Source organism: Rhyacophila brunnea, unplaced genomic scaffold, assembly GCF_057557595.1.
Source record: "Rhyacophila brunnea isolate RB1 unplaced genomic scaffold, BYU_Rbru_1.0 scaffold_23, whole genome shotgun sequence".
NCBI lineage: Eukaryota > Metazoa > Arthropoda > Insecta > Trichoptera > Rhyacophilidae > Rhyacophila > Rhyacophila brunnea.
Genome location: NW_028232893.1, coordinates 6731888 through 6751272, shown reverse-complemented (window position 1 = coordinate 6751272; position 19385 = coordinate 6731888). Strand labels below are relative to the sequence as shown.

Here is a 19385-nt window from a genome sequence, read left to right as displayed (position 1 = left end):
TAATAATAGTGGAATAGTGGATGCGAGTGCATGTGCTTAAATGTCCTTTTTCCCACGTTGATATTATACAGAGTAAGCCCTCCCATACTTAAAACCTCAACAATAAAGTGAACATTTGACGAAATAGGTCGAAGACATCCAACCAGGGAACTCAGAAATAATGGGAACTGAAATATCTAACGGGTAAGGCGATAGCAGGTAACCGGCTCGGGTAAGGAAGAATCCGGGTTAAACTTACACACGTGTCAAGAATGCGTTGTACGTCGAATACTGAAAACTGCTGTCGGTTTATGCATTTACGCTCATTTAATGTTGGTGTATTACACACACTATTGCACGTGCATAATGCGTGCTTCATTTTCGTAGGACACTCACACATTCAAAAACCCTGCATCAATATGCGGCGTATTGAATATAGCCTATCTGAATTCTATTTATTATCTGTTCTGTGCATCCAACGAAGATCTATAAAAATCACCCTTTCTGCAATGTAGGTAGAGTTAATTTTTAACTACATTGTTACAATAAACATCTGATATAACTCTAGACTGTAGAGTCGTTAACGAGGGTCCTTTTATTATTCACACTGTCCATTTAATACGTCGATGCCTTCCCACTTGTGAATTTAATCCGCTGAAGTGCAACGCCAGTAATTTATTAATCGCAGTTAACACGGCGGCTCCGGTAAATCAAGAGCCAACCGCGTGTACCAAAGATGTCACGACGACGGTTATATATTATTGATTCCTAATACATTATTCTTATATACAAGAAGAGTTTCGCAGTCTTCTATGTCTCTTAGCATAATAGTTTTACCGTAAAGTGTCTTGGATGGGATATATAATATATAATATTTAACATATACACAGGCTACACGGTGAACCATATAATGAAACTAATAATTAATTAATTAATTAGTTGTAACACAGAAATCCTAAGTCTGGCCTACATTTTTACTTATTACCTCCAAACAAGCAAAAATACTCGAAAGAATAATACAAGAGAGGATATTATTGTCCGGCTATATAAACCCGTTTTCTTTGCATATGACACCCAGCAGTGCAAAGGGTGGAGGTAGGCTGTTATGATACGACATAAATAATGCACAATAAACTTGTTAGTCAAACGTATTTGTTTGAATGGGCTTGTTACGCGACCGACATGTCCATACGGCAGAGAAAAACAGGATGCAAACCACATCCTCTGGGAATGTCTGAGAATGTGCTCCAAAAGGGAAGAGATGCTCAAGTCGGGTCCTACCAGCTGTGAACTTATCAGGCGGTCCGACCTGGTCGCCACAAAGGCAAATTTTATTTCTTTTAAAAAATTTGCGGAGTCTTATTCCGGGCGTAAATATCTCTTCACATAAATTTTGCTGTCCGTATTGATTAGCATCATTTGTTATAAGCATTATTAAATTCCTTTTCTTTTTGTTAATTCTCCGTGCCTTTCTCTACCATGGCACTTTGTATTAGAGTAAAATCATTAAAATCGGTCAAAGCTCACTTGAGAGCGTGGCGACCTCAGTCTTGGGTATCTGCTCCCGAGATATTACCAGTGCGGAAAACTGCTGATGCTTAACATCCAAACGCAGGGACTCGTGATACACTCGATTGAGACCGAGTGTGGTGAGAGACGGGTTGGTTTGGAGGGGTCTGTGTTTGTGTTGTTATGTGGTTATAAGCTCTTCTTTGCCATAATGACAAAAGCCATTTGAAAACGTGTCTGGAAATTTGTACGTATGCAGTTCGCCGTATCACACTTCACCGTGAAATGTTGTATCGGGTATATATGGTCATAATATATTAAAGACCGTCCAACCTTTTTGGGTCGTATAGTACTGAAATCAAATTCATGTCTATATAAAACATGGTTTTTGTCGGTTTACAGGAAGCAAAAGGCAAACAAATTTTGAAAATAACCGATATACTGGATTATTTGTTAGGTTAGGTTAGATGAAGTTAGGTTAGGTTAGGTTTTCATTCTTGAATTCATGAATTTTGCCAAAATCGGCTGTGAAAATTGAATTAATGTTCATATTGAATCTAATATAATTGGAAGCCGTATAGTATACAGTCATCTCTTTCCGATAGAAAGCTCACCGCAAACAGTACTACAGTGAAATGTTTTACGTACAATTTACACGTAACCGTTTGAAAATATAATATCTAAAATAATTGCTGTTGGTATGTAGATATAAATAAATTAATAATGTGGGTCAAAGTTAGACACAGAGATAAAGTGAAAGTAAAAAGATAAATACTATGGGCCACCTATATTTACTAAATAAATAATTTGAATCATTCTCCAACGATGTTACATTATACTTAAGATTAGTGATTAATATTTTATTTTTACAATATATTACAAAAACACCGTCGTACACCTACGTCATTTAAGATTTTAAGGCCAAAAATGAAGTGTATTGTTACATATTAGTCGATCGGTGACGACGACAAAAGGCAAAACGAGACTATTATTTAAATAGTAATTTTTTTGAGCTCCATTAGCCACGTAAAATCACTGTCTTTTTGTTGTCTTTCATGCAAAAGGCTGCATTCTACGATGACATCATTTGAATCATGGTTATTTTAATTAAATATCGCCAACGAATATGGCCAAGAGCTTCAAAACGGTGACAGCGTAGTCCGGCTCTCACATCTAAACTCGCCTAATCTGCCGCACAGCCATAAATCAAACCTTCTAGGAACGTTACTCCGATGTCGCGTATGAAGGCGCACATAGGCACCTAGCGACAGTCATGTGTAACCTCTTGAAACGACATATAGGAATGACGAATTCGCAGCCCGTGACGCATACAACTTGTTGATTGCAACAGTAGATGTTTTTTTTCAAACTAAAAAGTCACATTCGACAAATGTGCAGAGCTCCATTTGGCAACATATGTTTTGTGAATAACGATGATGTCACATCGACATATTCGTCACGTTGCAGAAGAGACGAGTTTTGATGTGCGAGCCGGCTAAACGTCCTGCGTCAACCAAGGACCAAGCGGAGCGGAATCCAAAAATGGATTAACTGTCCCGCTTCCAAAACAGATCATTCATCACAGTGCTCGACAAGCCAATAAATAGTACGGTATTAATGATCACTCCGATTTCCGTCTTGGTAAAGATGATGTACAGGTATTCATCGACTCGCTTGACCGAAAAAATAATATTTTGTTATTGGTTGATTTTTTAACGTGAAAGTGGTCAAAATTTTAGGAACGTGACTCGGTCGTAAATCTAGGAACACCTGTACATCTCATACGGCTAAAACGTGCAGAAAAAAACAATTTTTACAGCACTATCTTTACTCTCACTTCAAGGCTTCAATCGATACAACTAACAAATATGCCTAATATTAATATTCATATCTGATAATGTCTTGAACGAGTCGAAACACATGGTAATACTACTCTCCTGACAACTACAGTGATTTCCGAGGTTAGATTCATTATTAAAACATGATGTACTAACCGTGAACGGAATCAGTTAGTCAGGGGACTACCCAATAATGACAACATACGAATGTCATTGGAACTTTTAAAATTTGTATCGTTGAGAGGTATTATTTAATCACAAAAGGCTATTAAAAACAAACAAAATTGTTGTTTTTAATATTGTATTCGCCATCGTATAAATATTATGATGGTGTGTTCAATACTAAGCCTTCTAGATAGAATTCAACAATAATTGTATAAGTGAATGCAAATGAAAGCATGTGAGCATTTTGTTCTGTCACCGGAAACCAACCCATATGCCGGTATCAGTGAACCTTTACATCCCCCGCACACAAACATTCGGTGCGATGCCAACAAGAATTCGAAGGGTCAAAACATATTTAAATCAGCACAATGCTATCATTCAAAAATATGTCATCAGGAAAAGAAACAGTGATCTTGTGTTTTCTCATAATGAAAAGGTGGAAATATTGAATGCACACCTGAATAAGCGCTATATTCATGCAATGTTTTAATTGTTGGAAGGATATTTCTAAACTTATGACTGCAACTCATTGACGTGATTCACAAAACACATGTAACCTAATGTAGTGACGCACTGCGTTGACACATGATTATCAATTGGAAAAACCACTCTTCGCGCTTACAACCAAATTGTAAGGCACTCAGCATGGACGTCGTTTTCAGTTAAAATTCAAATAGCCACAAACAACGCTCTGTCAAACACAGAATTCATAGAGTTCATAGTGAACGTGTAACTTGTGACTGCAGTTCAGACCATGGGAAATAAGTCACTTTGTGTCAATTGCATTGACTGATTAAATCATTCGAGTCACGAACAATAAATTTTCTTCTCTGACTCACTTATACTTGTTTTAAAAGTGTTCACAAAACACGTCTGCTTGATGGAAATGTAACTTTATAACAATGGTGTCATGAGTCAGTTACGACGCATGCGTGAAGAATATAATGTACGACTGATTAATGGGCAGCCTCTATCTCATAGTTTTCGTCAGTCATGTCTAGTTCAGAACTCTCAGATCAGGCAATTATTATAATAACATCTTTTTCATACAAGAGATTGAGTAGGTATATTTCTAATTGATAGATGTATCTATTATTTTGGATTATTTCTTACGTTTTTTAAGACTCAATAAAAATCACTGTTTCTTCGTTTGATAACATAATTATTTTTGCATGATTTTATTCATTTTTAATAGTTTGATCATTGGCGAGACTGAATTCGGATTATATTGTCTGTATGCAGGGTGGATAAAACTTGTACTGTTGATTGCCAATCATAAATATTTTTTTGAATATGTTACTTGTTTAACAAATGCACTTGCTATTGCACTGTTTCAATTTTGATCATATCCACTGCATAATACCTTGAACGACCCGAAACACGTCACAAAACCTCCTTCCGAATGTACAAGTCTCACAACTCCAAGGCTTCATCGACTATGACTAAAATACGATGCGGGAAAGCGTGGGAAGTCAGAGCGCCAGCCATGGGTGGTGCTGCAGTGACTCCTTGGACCTGTCCCCGTAGTCGTAGGTGACCTCCTCTCCGGGTCGGATGTCCTGGTTTGCCAGGAGCACAAGGTGCGGCGTGACGCCCAGGAAGACGGACTTGGTGATGAGGTTTCCGTTGCGGGAATGGTTCACCAGGCGCCCCAGCCGGCCTGATTCTGACGTAGCGTCAATGCTTGAATGGAAATATAATATGAAAGTTAGATTGAATAGGCACATTCTGATTTAAATGCCGGAAAATGGAATACCTGCATAGTATAGATTAATCGGAGGATATTTTTTCATTTTCATCATTTTTATTAGCCAACAACTTTCAATTTGCAAGTATTGATTTACAAATTATTACTGTATCAGTTTTAACCGAAGCATTTGAACTCTAGATAGGGTGTCACGTTGGTAACAAGTTCCTTATTTTCTTTTCATAGGGGCAGCCCCAAAAACAAAATGGCTGCTGGTTCTGGTTTGATGTCTGTTGCTTTGTTTACATAACCTTTGTACTCATTTCTCGGTGTTTTACGTGATAATTCAACTTAAAAATAATGGTTAATGTATTGCTTTTGGCTTCCTATATAAAATTAATGAGGAAGTATCTTTTCACAGGAATTTATAGCTAATTTGGATATTCAAAATATGAGGTCCGTGAAATGTCAAATTGAAGTCGAATTCAATCATAAACTATCCGATCTTATGAATTTAAGTCTTCAAGGTTTACTTTGACAATAACCTCACATAGAAACCGTATATGTAATTATAGTGGAACAACTTAATCTTGCAATTGCACAGATTGCGATTTCTTCTATTGTGCACGTATTACATGGGGTAAATTTAATTATTGTTACATGATGCCTATTGCATTCTTTTATCTCGTTCAGCGTCGCTCTATGTCATATCGTCGGTCCCTATTAAAAAAGTCGGATCCGAAATTTTGTCATTTTCGGATTATTACGTAAAAGTTATTTAAACACTTTTAACATTTATACCACAATCACAGTTTTTTTTATTTGTTTGAAAAATTTCGAGATATTCAAGTTAAAAATGACGGATCTACCGAGAGTGTCCGAATAACAATGTCGGTTCTTACCAACCGACGTTGTTGGCTGGGCGTGGGTGAGCAAGATGCGTCGGATCTGACAGTTGCTGCTATGTTCACCGGACAGACGGATGTTTTTATAAACGTTTAGAAAAGTTTCTATAACCCCTATTTTTATTCATTATGGCAAGCAATAGGTCACAAAGGATATTTGATGAAACATCTTTGATTGCTCGTACTGAAAAATAGCATTTTGCAGATCCGACTTTTTTAATAGGGACCGACGATATTTTCTGTCAAAACTATCAAACTTAACGTATATGTGGTATATTTATAACCAGAATCTGAAATTATAGAGGAACGTCATATGTAGAAGTGTGAAGTTTTCCTCAAATGAATTTACAATGCATCAATTGAACTTAATCAGTAGACCAGAGGTCCTTTTTTTCCTTCAATCATATACACTTAGGCTCTATACTTGTAGAAGGTTTTTTCAATATCGATCGCCAAATTTTACTAAGTTAAACATTTATTATTTTGCAAAACTGTTAATTATTCACAAGAATTATAATTAGTTAGTTTAACATAGCGCCAGCATCCCTGCATTTGGCGCCAAGCAAGTGGACAATACTCACCAATACTGATGATTGTTGTGTCTGAAGTAATACATGTAGCATCCAGCGTTTCTGTCCTGGGCGTACCGGACCTCTCGCTCTCTGGCCTCAGCGATGCTCACCAGCTCCCCTGCATACTCCACCACAAAGTCACCGCGCCGGAACAGCCGGGAGGCGATTATTCCGCGCCCCTTGCCTTCGAACGACGCCACCTGGACAAAAATAATTATTTATAACATCTCAGGTTATTACATATGAATCAGTGGCGGAGAGTGGAGGTAGGCTATGGAGACTAAATATTAAATATTATTTATTATTGGACCATGTCCGATCCTAATATAGTAAAACCTCGTCAATACGAATTTACGAATTACAAAATATGAAATATATGGGTGAAAATATAAAAATTTTGAAAAAAATTTTTTTTTCATTTTCATTAATTTTATTTACGATCATAGATGTGCCTACGAAATTTCCGATTCCGTGTGTGTAAATGGGTCATAAAATGTCAGGATTATTTATATTACCTTCTTAAAATAAGTAATTTATGATGTTTTAAGAAAAATCTGTCTCAATTTTCAATGACTGGCTCATGAAATAGTGTACTTTATTACGATTTATTGAATATTTTTGTATGCCAAGACTCTGAAATCATTTCGAATTACGAAATTTGGATTAAAAGTATGGTTTTATATGAAAATAATGTTCAAGGGACTTTTTTTTTGCGAAAATTTAGAATTACGGCGAATTTAGAATTATCCGTATTCTTATTAACGAGGTTTTACTGTAAGAGCATATGGGCCCCCACAGGGTGGAGGTTTATATCAACAGATTTTTATTTTACGAGAAATGGATGTTAGCCATTTGCTCAACCTAATAGGTCCATCCTCTGAAAAACAATAAGTGTATTTTGCCGTACCCCGGATTCGAACCTGGGACCCACGACATTATAAGAAGACGAGTAAGCCACTTGGTCATAGGATCGAAATTAAATAGTGCACATTAAACTTTGTCAGTCATACTTATTTGTTTTTATTGAACTAAAAAAAATGTGCACTATTTTTGTCAGATTGCCCATAGCATACTGCATTATGGTTTGGTTTAGGCAGGGTTTAATTGAATTTTAAAAACTAACCAGCACCATCTGCAATATTCCTAGTTCAATTTTCAAGTTTCAGTTCAATTTAGTGTGCACTGTTTATGTCGGATCTTAACAGCCTACCTCCACCGTTTGCCACTCCCATGTACAATATTTACAAAATACGGATACTCCATAATATAAGGCGTCTAATTACAAAAAGCTACAAGTCCACAATTCAATATTTTCGGGAAACAACGTTTTTATGTTTCAAGCTTCAATTATTTGTTTTAATATGAGATTATTTTTTCCGTTGTATTCTATGTCGAAATTAGAACCAAATGGCAATTTGTTTCAGCCGATAAACTCTGAAATGTAATAAATATAGGCAAAATAAAATTGGACATAGCGCTATTTGTAGCTCACTTTTTAATTTACTCCACATAAGGCACATATTTCCGTGTCATGAGTTTACCAGATGCTACAGCATGGGAAACGCCCTTTTCAATATTGAACGTTCCCTTATTGGTTGACTTAAACACGCGCGAAATCAACCAAGCTTTAAATAATATGAAACACGGACTTGGCGCTTTTTGTAATAAATCGAGACTTAAAATATTTTTTTTCGTAGGATTATGTAGCGTTTTGGAATTTATAGATCAATACATATTGTGTAAAATTATACAAAGAATACGTGTGTATTTTTTTCTCGATTTTGACCAAATGTGGACTTACCGCTTTTTGGAATTAGACGCCTCATATATCTGATGGCAAAGCTGATAAAGATTGTTTTATTTTTTTATCTTATTCACACAATTGAAAACAATTTCATTACAATGTCATAAACAATTCTAATTTATCTATATTTACTATCTCTTCGCCACAAGATAACAGAAATTAGGACATGTTTACATTTCATCATTATCTCATAATACACACAGGAAGTAGACAACAAATTATGATATCAATCAATATGACAAATTCACATTTACGGCGATCGATGAGAATTGATTTTAAAACGTGAAAAAAGCAACTGGCGATCATGAATGAATAATCTACACAAAAATGAACATAATGTTGAGATGTTTTCTCCAGACGAGTATTGATTGATAAGATGACAGAAGAAACACAGATCTGATACGTAGATACTGATCATCAAGAAAGACTGTCTTGTCTTGTGCAATTCTTCGGACGCAACGTCTATCAAGGACCAGACTGCCTTAATAGCCCAAAAACAAATTAATTAGCTTTGGGCATGGCGTGCGGAGATTTTAAAGACATGACAGGCCACAACACTGAAGAGTCTAGACTGCGGCAAGTTTAACGTGAAGCGTGGCCGTTTCGAGAACTACAATACTGACAATCCTTTCATAATATATCGCAGCGCCATGACACTTCAACTTATAATTTTCGCACTCTATATCAGTGTCATCTTTTGTAAAATATTTAATTTTTTTGACAAGACAGTTTAAAAATCGAACATCCCTGAATGGCACATTCAATGGTTATTTTTGTCTCGATAAAGACCGACTTTTGTGGTTTGATTTTTCTAACATGTAGGTATGTTTTTGTGGTGTTACCGAATTATGTAACTTTTATAAAAAATTACCAACAATAAAATATATGTATTTATTTTCTACAACTACCAATTGAACAATACAAAAATTGGTGCCATCAAACTTTGCAATATAAATAGTCCCCCTTTCATAGTTTAAACTGCACAGATTTCTGAGTACATGAGTACAAGCAAAAAGAATAATTAATTTTAAAATAAAATTATGTTTACCTCAAGTCCATCCTCTCTCTCTTCCTTAATAGCCAGCTCCAAATCCCGCTGCCTCTCCTCCATCACCTCTTTCTTGGTCTTCCGGACGCTCCGTCTGACCGGGAAATACTCCGTCAGCTTGTGACTCAGTCCGCCGTTCACCATCTTCGCACTATCCTTTGATTCCTTGGGGACGATCCCTTTGGATTTGATACTCTCCAGGACCACACTGGGCAGGATGTGGGGACTGCAGGCCGGCGGGACAAAGCCGTTAAGTTTTACTCTCGGCTCGTCTTTGAAGACTTTAATATCTACTGAGTGGACATCGGGGGTATTTTTGTCTTGAGTCCTGGCGGGTTCTTCGTCTTGTAATGTGGCAACTATTTTTGCATTCAGTCTGGAAAAGAAAACGAATATGTGATGTATTATATGTGTGTAAAATTTTGAAACTATACAATCCTAAATACTAATAATTCACTGAATCATAATGAAATACGGAAGAAAACAAGTACCTAGGTATGACAATTATCAACAAACGCGGGCTGTCAGTTGCAATCTGTCAAAAATCGACTCTGCCGAATTTAGCAATCGGTTCGCTAAACTTATGGTAGAGGGGCATTAGGTGTTCGGGTTCGGCGAGATGCTTATGTACAAAATCTCCATGAACGGAATTATACGTTTTGCACGCCATCTGGCGTAAAATCGCATTCGAAAATATTGGATGAAAGGCCCCTAATATAGATATACCATCATAAATTGGCAGGTATTCGAATTTAGAACTAAGATCATCGCAGTATAAAAAGTATTGAATGATATGTCAAATGTTAGAATGTGACGCCCTCACTCAGCGAACAATTTATACTGGTGGATATTTGCTTGCTCCATTATGTTGATTATAACCGACACAAACTTGGAGAGACTCCAACTTGTCAATATTTTGTATGTGATTTACATAAAATTCACACAAAACACATGCAACATAATGTACCCACTGAATCACAGTAACTATATGTATAAACACAACATTTTTGAACCATGTACGTATGCGGTTGGACGTATTACAGTTCACCATGCGATGTTGTATCGAAAACCGTATGGCATTAAGATCAAATTCATGTCTAAATAAAACATTTAAAAAATATGTGATAAAAGCCACCGGATAAGGGGAAAAAAGAAGAAAATAGGTGGGTAAGTAAATTAGACATACAATCGTATCAAATATATTATTTACATATAGAATTCTGAATGATTCAAAAGTAGGTTAGCGAGTAAGTGCAAGTCATACCTACCGAAGATCTGATAATAATGACATCGTTATCATCAGATATTTAATAAAAATAAATATCAAATTAACGTTCTTATTGAATCAAATAGAACTGGAACATTTCTGTCTGCAATGGTGGACGAACAACTCGGATTTTTTTGATCTTAATGCCATACGGGCATCTCTTTCTACTACCACAGGTGTTGTTCAAATAATTGAAAGCACCATTCTGTCAAAACACACAGAATTAATACTATTCAAAGGGCGTGACATGACGCTTTTGACTACATTTCAGGCAGCCATATCAAATTAATATTCTTATTGAATCAAATAGAACTGGAACACTTCTGACTGCAATGGTGCACGAACAACTCGTACTTTTTTTGTTCTTAATGCCATATGGGCATCTCTTTGTACTACGACAGGTGCTGTTCAAATAATTGAAAGCCCCGTTCTGTCAAAACACATAGAATTAATACTATTCATGGGGCGCGACGCATTTGACTACATTTCAGGCAAATGTTAATAGACCTCGATCTTAATAACATATTATTTTTCATACAAGCGATTTGAGAAATATTCTTCCAACAATTAACTGTCAATTAGTAATTAATTACCTAGTATTTATCCCATTTTTCGAGAAAAACTTAAAACTGTAAAACTGAAATAATCACAATTCTATTTCATCCTCTTAATGAGCGCAACGCTTTCCGAAACCTGCCGATTGATAGTCATCACTGCAAGGAATCACATATGACTGTGTTAAAAGAAATTCATGACTGACCTTCTCCGGGTGCGGTTTCTATTTGTTCTGAGGCTGAGCTGGCCGAGGGCATGCGAAGGGGACGCTGGTGTCTCACAGAGGCTGATGCGATGCGGTGTCTTCACACATTCTTTCACTGCGAAAACAAATACACATATCATTGATGTGCCAAAAGTATATCAGCTTAAAATACGTAATATTTTAATTAAATCACAAAATTATGTATGATGGAAGCTTTTGATACTTTTGCTATATGAAAAAGTGCCTCAAAACTGCAATTTTTTGTGATTCGGTGAAACTTTCTCTTCGGCCTACCTCAGCAGCTGCATACTACGGCCATATTTCCCACAGTAAGAAGTATGATTAATTACTCCAACCCATAATGCAAGGGAAGGTAGACGGCAACAGAAGCATAGGTAGGAAATACTCTTGACTACGCAACATTCGTAAATGGCTCAATGTCAAAGGCATTGGGGTAGGTGTATTGCAAGATGGTTGCCAGTCTTTGATAGAAGACAGCACCAAAAGAAAGAAATGTGATCGATCCAGTGCAAGGGCCCATGTGTTAGAATGTTAGATGAATGACTAACAATCACTACCCGTAAACAAAAACCTGTTGCATATGATGAGTCTGTTAAGGTCCATATGGTCCGGTTAGGATTGAAAACATGAATTAAGTATACTCACCACATCTTTGCAAAGTGGATGCGTGCTTTCTCGGCGACAATCTAACATTGGAATTCTCCCCACCAGCGACATCAACAGGACTCCTATCTTCCCTCACAAAGACGACATCATCTAATGCCTCTGTGTCTACAATTCCGTCATCATCCAGCTTGACTGCACCGCAATCCACCTCAAACTCATCTTTGACGTCATCAAACTCCTCTTTGCAGACGATAATGCAGTTCTCCTTCTTGAAGATATTGTTCAAAATAGTCTTCTTTCTGTCGGGTATATTTGAGTGGATGATCTCGGTTATGTCGGCGAAATCGGTGATATCTGCATAGCAGCCCATGCCGAAGGTTAAGCAGTCGTCGTTCTCTTCGGCGAAATCGTCATCTTTGCAGCTGCCGTTTGACGATAGCTTGGTCGATATCAAATCCGATTTATCGTCGTACATCGAGTGACTCACGCTGTCATCTGATGTATGTTCGAATCCATTAACAGGACTGACAACCTGAAAATAAATTAATTTAATTTAATTACCTTGTATGTATTGAACTTTTTACTTTACTTTTCATACTGTTTTTGTGATACTGCATACATTTATTTCTTTATTACACTGTTTCTTTGTTTTTAAATGTCATGTTGTGAACGTAATTAAATTTGTAATTTGTAATGTTCACGGTATGTAAAAAATAAATAAATTTGAATTATAAGAACCCTGGCAATATTTAAGACATCATTGGCATAGGGATGTTTAAAAGTGTCCGGCACTTTTAGTAAAATCAAATCTAATATCGGTGGTCGACGAAACTGACACAGCACACCATTACCCCATTTTACTGTAAGCAACATTTTGCTCTCAACTAAATAAAACTCCTTTTCGACATATTTATAACGGCGTTTACGTTCATATACGTAAGCCGGCTCTCACATCAAAACTCGTCTCGTGTGCCGAACAAACCTTCCGAGAACTGAGGTCCAGTGTTACTTGTGAAAACCGCTCACATCTACCTAGCGACAGTCGCGCGTAGCCTTCGAAACGTATAGATATTTGAATGCGGTGATCGGCGAACCGGTATAAGAATGACCAATTCGTAAGTGTTTGTATGTGACTTTGATTTTTCAACTCGGAGCCGGAGAAGGATGCAACTTGTCGATTGCAACAGCCAGATGGTTTTTTTTTTTCAAATAAAACAATCGCATTCGACCAATCTGCGGAGCCTCATTTGGCAACGTGTGTTTTGTTATTTATGTTGAATAACGATGACGTCACATCGGCGTATTCGACACGTTTTGGGCGAGACGAGTTTTGATGTGAGATCCGGCTCACAGTAAAGTTCAATACAAAATCTATTAAGAATGGCCTCTGTAACGAGCCAGAAACATTGAGGAAAGAAGGAGGAAGAACACGCGATGACAATCCAAAAACTTATTGTCTATTGTCACTTTAAAAAACCAGCTATGTGCATATTATGAATCATTGGCATACGGCCTGTAGATGCAGAGCATCACGAGAAATGATCAACAATTTATAGTGCAACTGTATGATACATACAGGCGGTCGTCGACTTTCGTACATTTAACTTTAATTTTTATCTTCGATTTTTGCCAATAATGAAAAAACTGTGTGCTTCCATGCAGTTGCTATTTAAATAAATATTTTAAAATAGACATTTTGATATTTGTTTTCGTACACAACATACTCACACATTTTCAATCGCTCTAAAGTATATGTAATACCTGAAAATAGTTTGTGATGTGGCTGTTTCGGTTGGACTTTGACGCAGTGTTCTGCGCGAACTTGGTGGTCTTGGAGTGGAGGTGGTTACGAGATCTGGTGGTGGGGGGCGAGGGCAGTTTGTTGTGCTCTCCTTCGGGGATGGTCACCCCGTTGGCCAGGTTACCGATGTTCTCCATGCGGGAGTCTTTTCTCTTGGGGCTGGCGTAGCTCGCCTCATCGCCCGTCTTGGCCGACCTCACGCGTCGACCTGTTCAAATAAATTAATATTCTCATCAATATAAATATATTACGCACAAATCAAACATCTAATATGAACAAGGAGATGATTATAATCGAACATCGCCATTTATCCTGTAAACCAGTAGCACCCAACGTTTTTCGACCAGTGGACCAGTAAAAATATGAGAAATATTTTGGGGACCGCTAACGCATAAAAAGTTACTATTTATATAGTGTTTTGTTTATTTTTCGTTATTAACTTTTATATGATGATATAATATAACAAAATATTGATACCTTGTTTCTTTCCATAGGGAAACGACTCAAAATACTGTGTATTTGCACAAATTCTAATTTCAATGTTAAAGCCTTGATTAAGTAAATATTACTAAAACTTAGCAATGCACGACAAAATTTTACAGTTTAACAAATCGTCACTGTTCTGGCAGAAGACACTAATTCGAAAAAATGACATATTGAGTTAGTACCAAAATGTTCCTTATTTCAAACTTTACCGTCTGGAAACCTTCTTAATAAATAAACAGTCTTTATTTTAATACTAGTTTTGAGTAATTTGACTTTTAAGTTGTTAAAAAGTTTGAAATAATGGTCTATCATGTGAGTTTATTAACACGTTGATCGCCATGGGGGTCACCGGTGACCGGCATCGGATTACGTTCAGGGGGCCATGGGGGTCACCGGTGACCGGCTAAGAAGACCTGCCTTAGAGTTGTTCTACAGCGCCGGCGGGCACGCGCGCAGTGCATTTTTCGATACGCGGTGACCGGCATGGCCCTTCTGTATATTACTGCCACTTGGCCTGAAAATATGTCTTCCCAGTCACAAAATATGGGCTCACTAATGTAAAGAATGTACATAATGAAAATAAAAAGTTTTCCTTTTAAATTGTAAATGTGTTTTTGTTGATATAAAAATAAAAATTAAATAGATGATAAAAATGTAAGTTATAAAAAATATGTAAATAATAAAAAAATAGAATAAAAAAAATGATTATAAGGTAAGTATACGTATATTTCCAGTTATGTGTATCCAGGTATTATACTACCCAATTTGAAAACTTTTATTCCGTATTTGTGCCTTTTCTGTTTATTATACTATCTAAATCTAAATATAATTCGACCGCGAAATGGCACCATGCTCTCGTCAACACATATGGACAGGTGACCGGCGAAGTGGCCGGCCCGGCGCAATAGAATAAATTAACTTGTTGGCGCGGCGATGGACACATGTGGCCGGCACATCATAAAAACCAATATTTACGTAAAAAAATCATCAAAATGAAAAAAAAACATTATATTCTTTCATTACCTATCAAATAATACCTTAGAGACAAATAATCATTTTTTAACTATTTTATGTAAAACTAGTTGGCGATCAATGTGTTAAGTAATCGTAAAAAGGATGACTTTAAAATAAAGACTGTTTATTTATTAAGAAAGTTTCCAGACGGTAAAGTTTGAAATAAGGAACATTTTGGTATAACTAACTCAATATGTCATTTTTTAGAATTAGTGTCTTCTGCCAGAACAGTGACGAAATAGTGTTGTTTTGGACTTTTGGAGAAATGAAGCGTTGCATTGACATCCATTCGATTTCTCTGTTTACTTTTTACTACTGACATGGCCGAAAAACTGTCACATGTAAATGATGAAAATGAAATTCAATGAATTTAGGTAAATGTGCCGCAGAGGTGGACATGAAATTTTACAACTTTCTTTTTAGACCAAACCAAACCTAACCTACCCCAACATAATATTACCTCATATAATCTTAGTTTGTGATAATAGTGTATGAAAATTTCAAATTTTCAATTACCTTAACGATTATTGGATCGAAAAGCCGATGCGCCGACAGAAAAGGGTATTTATTAAAATTGTTTTTGAATAAACTGTTTTTGAAAACAAAAATTATAAAAGCTCGTGTCCACCTCTGCGGCACAATTACCTGAATTTATAGCCAACAATGTTTGTACTTTATGCCTGGATACTTTTTTGGATTATTGGCATCAACAAACAATGCGATAAGGTTTCTTTATTCTCGAATATTAATTGTGCATGAATTAACGTCTCCCATGAAGGGATTACCGTTTTTAAATGATGATTTACATGCAGAGAAACAGAACAGTGACAAACAGAACGTGACAAAACAGAACAATGATAAATATAACTATGACCTTTCAGGAAAAATATAAATTTAAAATTGAAATTGTCCTATCTCTATTAGATTTTTAATAGCACAGATTTTCAATACGCCATAATAAATCAAATTATATACCTAATTTCTGCATTTGTAATCGCTAGAAAGCCTCAAATAAACAGGACTTTGCCGGCAAGCTTAGGATATCTCATCTTAATCAATATAATATGTTCAAAATGATTGGGTGACTATAGACATGCGTCGTTCTTGAACGAACGTATCTTTTAAAACTAATTTATAACCAGTGAACAAATCGGTCCCGTGTCACCTGGCGCTTATGTCGTTCGAGGCGAATGAGATTCGCGAGAGTGCACGCGCAGTATAGGAAGAAACGTGGGTGCGAAGGATACGCTGCCTGGCGAACTGAATTTGTCGTTCGCGGCGAACGAGATACGCAAGAGTGCGCGCGCAGTATAGGAATAAACGTGGGTGCGAAGGATACGCTGCCCGGCGAACTGAATTTGTCGTTTTTGTCGTTTGCGGCGAACGAGATACGCGAGAGTGCGCGCGCAGTATAGGAAGAAACGTGGGTGCGAGGGATACGCTGCCCGGCGAACTGAATTTGTCGTTCGCGGCGAACGAGATACGCGAGAGTGCGCGCGGAGTATAGGAAGAAACGTGGGTGCGAAGGATACGCTGCCCGGCGAACTGAATATGTCGTTCGAGGCGAACGAGATTCGCGAGAGTGCGCGCGCAGTATAGGAAGAAACGTGGGTGGGAAGGACACGCTGCCAGGCTAGTACTATACATTTTATTACGGCAACAAAAGACACAATCGACCTAATCTGTCCGAACAAATCGCTATCCGTAATTGACCTATTCGGTCGGAGTCCTTATTAAGTGACTCATTTCCCATATCTAGGTGACTAGGTACAACGAAATAATGACCTAAGCTAACCTAAGTAGATTCCACAAAAATTAATGTTTCATTTTTCCCCTGGCTGTTCTGTTTTGTCACTGTTCTGTTTTGTCATGTTCTGTTTTGTCCGGTTACCGTTACAAGGTAACCGAATGAAGGAAACTAAGGTATTCCCCTAATTATTGGGATAAAAATTAAAACATTTGGAAAATTGAAGGGAAAATTGAACAAAGACTTATTATTTAATGAGCGAAATGAATCTAATTTTTAGTGACCATTTTTTTAGTTGATGAAATGTATCGAATTTATGTTGAAATTAATTTCAGAACAGTCGAGGTATAGACAGTATCCAACTTGCTGACAACAAAAGGCTCCAAAATCGTTGTATCAAACAATAAAAAATGAAACAATGGTACTGTTCGGTTATCAGGAATACAGCGGAAAACACATTTTGAAAATACCCGATATACTGGATTATTTGTTAGTTAGGGTTAGGTTAGATTAGGTTTGGTTTGGTTAACCTAACAAATAATCCAGTTTATCGACTATTTTCAAAATGTGTTTTCCGCTGTATTCCTGATAACCGAACAGTACCGAAACAACACTGCAATCGAGACATAGCTCTGGGCATTCGATGGGGGGGCGGAATCTTATGAAGGCATCCGTTATTGTGCTAATCAGATCTAAGCTATCAACTGTCCTAGAAGACCAATGAAACCAATTGCACTGTATGGATGAGAAACCTGGAGCCTAACGGAGAAGCAAGAGAAGGCTCTCTGAAGAATACTTTCGACCGGTTAAAGAAAATCGAAGGTAGTGATGGCACATCCATACAAATGCTGACGTCTTCGAGCAATATAAGTCAAATATAGTAAATGGCTTGGCCCCTGGAGAAGACAGAAGAAAAATGCCACGATGGGCGGAGAGAGGCTGAGTGCGACTGACTGAAGAGAGCTCAGGATAGATTTCCAGAGAATGAATTGACTGACTATCTAATATTGTAATGGGTTTTTAACATTATAATTTCCAATAGATTTTATACATACTGATTTCATTTCATATTAAGATATCCTAAAATTGACAGAATTTTTTTTTTGAGCCATTTGAATGGAATACATTTTTTTAGATATTATTATGTAGACTAGGGAGGGGGGGCACTTTTGATATTACAAAGCCAAGAACCTAATCGGAATGAATAAAATTAATAAATTTGGTAAAAAAAAACATGTATTTATTTTTATTTGGCTAAATACAGTGTATGTTTTATACTCGTGTCTATACGATAATATTCTATCGACAATTTTAAATAATTTAGAATTCGACAGACAAATTGAATTTAGAACGAAAATTACAAATCAAAATGGCGGGAATGAAACATAAATAAAGGGACGGTTGCGTAAAATAAGTTGAAACAATGAAAGATGTAAATAATTACAATCGCTCGCGCTGACTGCAGTGCACATGCAATATCTTATGCAACGAAGCCTAATTATTGTAGGTACGGGACAACAATGAGTAGGTGTAACCCTTCTAACCACTGGACCGTGACAAAAATATACATAACAAAGCCCATTCGGTCAATTAAACAACGCGACACGTTTATAATACATCACAGTTTTGCGTAAACACACACTCACCTCGAACCATTGTGATAAAAGATCAAATATCTATTGAAAACAGCACAAATAAACCAACTGACAACCACCGTCGACGCTTGATGCTATTCAGCTAATATGCCGCGAAAACGCAGAGCGACGGGGGAAAATAGTGAAATATTATAAATGTCAAGTCGGGAATGAAGTATTACTCGTGTTTGACATAATTCTGGCTTTATTTTAGCAATTTTTCAGACATAACGATGTTATAAGACACGTTGAACGAGCTCGCTGAGGACATGAACGCTTGCTTGGTTATTTACTGTTTTTCAATTGGTCCTCGTGACCTATCTGTGACAATCCGAACAGCCAATCACATTCAAATGCCAGGCAAGCGGTTTTTAATTTTGTCGCTAGGTTTCTGTGAAATATGATACGTGCAAAATTCAAACGCAGCTTAAAATAATAATTTATTTGAATTATAACTCTTGTATTAACTGCTGACAACTAATTTCTTTAAATTACATACTGTTATTATAAGAAACCTATAAATCTTTTAATTTCAACTGTAG

General features: G+C 36.8%; 1 protein-coding gene across 1 annotated transcript; it reads right to left on the bottom strand.

The window, feature by feature from the left end:
- Window positions 1–1435: 1435 nt before the first annotated feature.
- Set8 (SET domain containing 8) lies at window positions 1436–19165 on the bottom strand. Its single transcript, XM_085950795.1, has 7 exons — window positions 18856–19165; window positions 13923–14170; window positions 12201–12693; window positions 11535–11649; window positions 9508–9883; window positions 6665–6855; window positions 1436–5174 (listed from the first exon to the last, which is right to left on the bottom strand). The coding sequence occupies exons 1-7, from the start codon at window positions 18863–18865 to the stop codon at window positions 4964–4966; spliced, it is 1644 nt and encodes a 547-aa protein (XP_085806921.1). The 5' UTR covers window positions 18866–19165; the 3' UTR covers window positions 1436–4963.
- Between the last annotated feature and the right edge of the window lie 220 nt (window positions 19166–19385).

Coding starts and splice junctions, on each gene's coding strand:
- Set8 (XM_085950795.1), bottom strand. Junction 11,650..12,200: donor ATCCACTTTGCAAAGATGTG/GTGAGTATACTT, acceptor TTGTTTTCGCAG/TGAAAGAATGTGTGAAGACA. Junction 9,884..11,534: donor AGAAACCGCACCCGGAGAAG/GTCAGTCATGAA, acceptor TTTCTTTTCCAG/ACTGAATGCAAAAATAGTTG.